Source organism: Chrysochloris asiatica, unplaced genomic scaffold, assembly GCF_000296735.1.
Source record: "Chrysochloris asiatica unplaced genomic scaffold, ChrAsi1.0 scaffold00258, whole genome shotgun sequence".
In the NCBI taxonomy this organism is placed as follows: Eukaryota; Metazoa; Chordata; class Mammalia; order Afrosoricida; family Chrysochloridae; genus Chrysochloris; species Chrysochloris asiatica.
In genome coordinates this window covers 473814-477306 of record NW_006408776.1, presented here as the reverse complement: position 1 = coordinate 477306, position 3493 = coordinate 473814, and the positions used below count along the sequence as shown (strand labels likewise).

Below are 3493 nucleotides of genomic sequence, written 5' to 3'. Positions count from 1 at the left end.
TCCAAGGCTGTAAATCTTTACAGGAGCAGAAAGCCTCATCTTTCTCCCATGGAACAGCTGGTAGTTTCGAACTGCTGGCTGCGGTTCACAGCCCAATTCATAACCACTATGCTACTAGAGCTCCTTACCAGAGTTCCTTAGGAGGGGACAAAAGAACTCGCTTCCAGCAACAATTTAGACAACAGATAACAACATTCAGAACTCAGTCACATGTTTTTACTTCTGTTACCTCAAACCTTACAAGCTGCAGCCTGATTAGATACAGTAAAACTTAAGAAAAGACCAAAAGTATGGCACAAATTTTAGCTTACAACTTTGTACTAAATTATCTACTTCACAGTTAAGGTTTTTTATATATTTAAGAACATTTAAGAAAGTCAAGTTTTGTTTACAAATAGCTTTAATTTATTCATTAGCAATAATCTGCTTAGTGCCTATAGTATATTAAGGTATTTAAAAACAAAACTAGACACTGTTGAGGTGATTCTGACTCCTGGCAACTCTATAGGACAGAAGAAAATTGCTCCCCACGGTTCCACAGCTGTGAATCTTTACAGAAGCAGACTGCGTCATCTTCTTCCTGTGGAGCAGCGGGCAGATGTGAACTGCTAAGCTTTCAGGGAGCAGCCAATGCTTATCCCACAGCACCACTAGGGTTCCTTTTTAATGTATTGCTAAAGGAATCGCCTCGAATGCACTTAACAACAAGTGCAATGAGACATACAAAAAAGTCTACCACATTCTTCCTAACTGCTGTCAACTTAGGTTGAAGAATAAAACAAGTACCCAAATAACTATAAAATGACGTAGAGCAGCTCAGTAGCAGGCAGAATAGGATTTAAGCCAAACGCCATTATAGAAATGAAGAGGGATGTAACTGAATGACAAAGAGAACAACCAAATATGTAAGTAACACAGCCGCTGAATGAAACAAAACAAAACATTTATGTTTTTAAGAGAAATCAACAGAGTAAAAAATCATGAAAACACATAGAAAAATGAAATTAAGATAAAAATAATCTAAATAACACAATAAACAATTTTGAACTGAGAAACTTCTGAACTCTTAAAACTTCTTATTGCTGTTGCTAAGTGTCGTCAAGTTGGTTCCGACTCATAGCGACCCTGTATAGGGTTTTCGAGGAGCAGCTGATGAGCTTGAATGGCCGACCTAGCAGTTCAAACTGACTTTGCAGTCCAGTGCACTAGCCCACAGCACCACATCAGGACTCCACAAACTCTTAAAATAGACACTTAAAATGAAATACACACACACAACAGAGTCCCAAAGAATCAATATCAAATAGTCCCGTTCTTTAATCTCAATGTTCATTACATTTAGAAACCAACACGTCACATTTCATTAAGTCTAAAGATTTCCCTGACTTTCTCGAATCTTTTAACTTGAAATAATTACAGTGCTCTAGGAAATGTAATTACCTTTTGAGCATGGAGTCTTCTGGTTTCATCTAAATCCAAAAACATGTCCAAATCACACCCTAGTTTCCCAAAACTATTCACTGAGGAGCCAAATGGCTTGATTGCACAGAAGGGAAAATATGCAGCTGCTATGTCTTCAACGAGAGAGCAGGTCAGGTACCGAAGCTTAGTGTTCTCCTCTGTCAGCTGGAAGGCCTTCAAAAGTGTGTTCAGCTGATCATCTATCTAGCTGGCCAAAACAAAATACAGAAAACGTACAAGTCACATCAAACGACTGTCATGCGTACTTCTATTTTGATGGCTTTGGAAACTTCTCTTGAACTTACGCAGTGTTTTACTCTTCAACCTTAAAAGTACATTTTTTTTTTAAATGCTCTCTAAAATGCACTGAGAGCCAGATCTAGATGTTCCTAAATGTTGCTGAACATTTAGATTAAAAATTCTATGGAAGAATCCTAATCAAAAGGGAAAATACAGAACAGAATTTCAAATCCTTATGGATGAACCCACCAAAGTATTATGCTAATATAATCTTCTAAACCTTAAATTTTTAAACTAAAAGTATCCCCAGAAATACGCTTAAGACCAAACAACAGCTTAGCTTAACTAGCAAAGAATGTTTACCTTGATTGAGCATTGTACTCTTTTAAGAAAAATCTACATGGGATCACAGAATCCTGGTGGGGCGCTGTGGGTTAATGCCCTGGCTAGTAAAGTTGGTTTGAACCACAAGGTCGGGGGTTCAGTTCACACCAGTCGCTCCTCGGAAACCCCATACAGGCTGCTATGGGTCAGAACTGAATCAATGGCACTTAACAACAATGACATAAGGGATCACATGGACAATACCAACTATAAAGATCAGCTAGGACACTAAGGGGGACAGTGAATTTATATTAATGGGGAGAAACTGCAGAAAACGAGGGTGAGAAAGGCTGTTCGATCTGAAGAATATAATCAATGACTCAGAATAGTACATGTAGAAATTGTTGAACTGGTATATATTCTCAACAACAAAAAAACTAAAAATAATAACACTAAAGAACAACCCTAGAAAAATAAAAGTTGGTTAAAATGAAAATTTTCACTTTTCTTACACAATGAGCATACGTGCTACATTTAGAAAATGAAAATAGTGACATGTACCAGAAAAGAGGTCAAAACCACAAAACAAGACATTCTAAACAAAGAAGGAAACAAAAGTAAAAAAATATGTTAAAACATATTTTATAGAAAACACAAGTAATGAAGGACCGATACCTCTTAGCCCCACAACCCCTCTTGGTAGTTCCTTAGAACAATCCTGCGTATTCCTAAAAGACTGGAATTAAGATCATACTTTGAAACTGCGCACATTTAATGTTCAGTATAAACACACAGCCTCAAACATTCTTATTTAAAAACATTGAAAATAAATGAAAAGTACCAAATAAAAGTAAAGGAAATATATGAGACTAAAGAAGAAATTTAAAAAAATCAAAAAAGCAAATGAATAAATAAAAGTTTTGTACTGATTCTTTGAAAGGGCTACATTTTTGACAAGTTTGAGCAAGGAAGTCAAGACAAACATAAGCAGTGCTGGGACAAAGAAAGAAGACACAGCCAATAATGAATCTTTTTCAATGTACAGAAGAACACCAAGTAAAATTTCATGTCAAAACCAGAAAAAAACAGTTCAAACGCCAAAAGTTTTGGAAGGATGTAGAAAACAAGAGGAATACAAATGGATGTGTGGAGGAAGGGGGGATATGTTTAGTTTTCATGAAGCATTCTCTGAATTATTTGAATATTTTAATAAAATAGTAACACATATTTGTTGTTGATGTTAGGTGCCATCAAGTCGGAACCGACCCATAGCGACCTTATGCACAGCAGAACAAAACACTGCCCGATCCTGGGCCAACCTCTCTACTGTTGCCACGCTTGAGTCCATCGATGTGCCACTTGGCCAATCCACCTCGTTGGGGGGTCTTCCTCTACTTCCCTATCCTCCAACTTACCAAATACGATATCCTTCTCCAGCGACTGGTCCCTCCTGACACTATGTCCACAG

General features: G+C 37.2%; 1 protein-coding gene across 1 annotated transcript in view; it reads right to left on the bottom strand.

Moving 5' to 3' along the window:
• MTPAP (mitochondrial poly(A) polymerase) overlaps positions 1–3493 on the bottom strand; it is a 34154-nt gene that overhangs the window by 22711 nt on the left and 7950 nt on the right. Inside the window, exon 4 of the mRNA XM_006874027.1 lies at positions 1441–1665. Within this exon, the coding sequence (XP_006874089.1) occupies positions 1441–1665 (225 nt within the window). The remainder of the gene's footprint in view (positions 1–1440; positions 1666–3493) is intronic.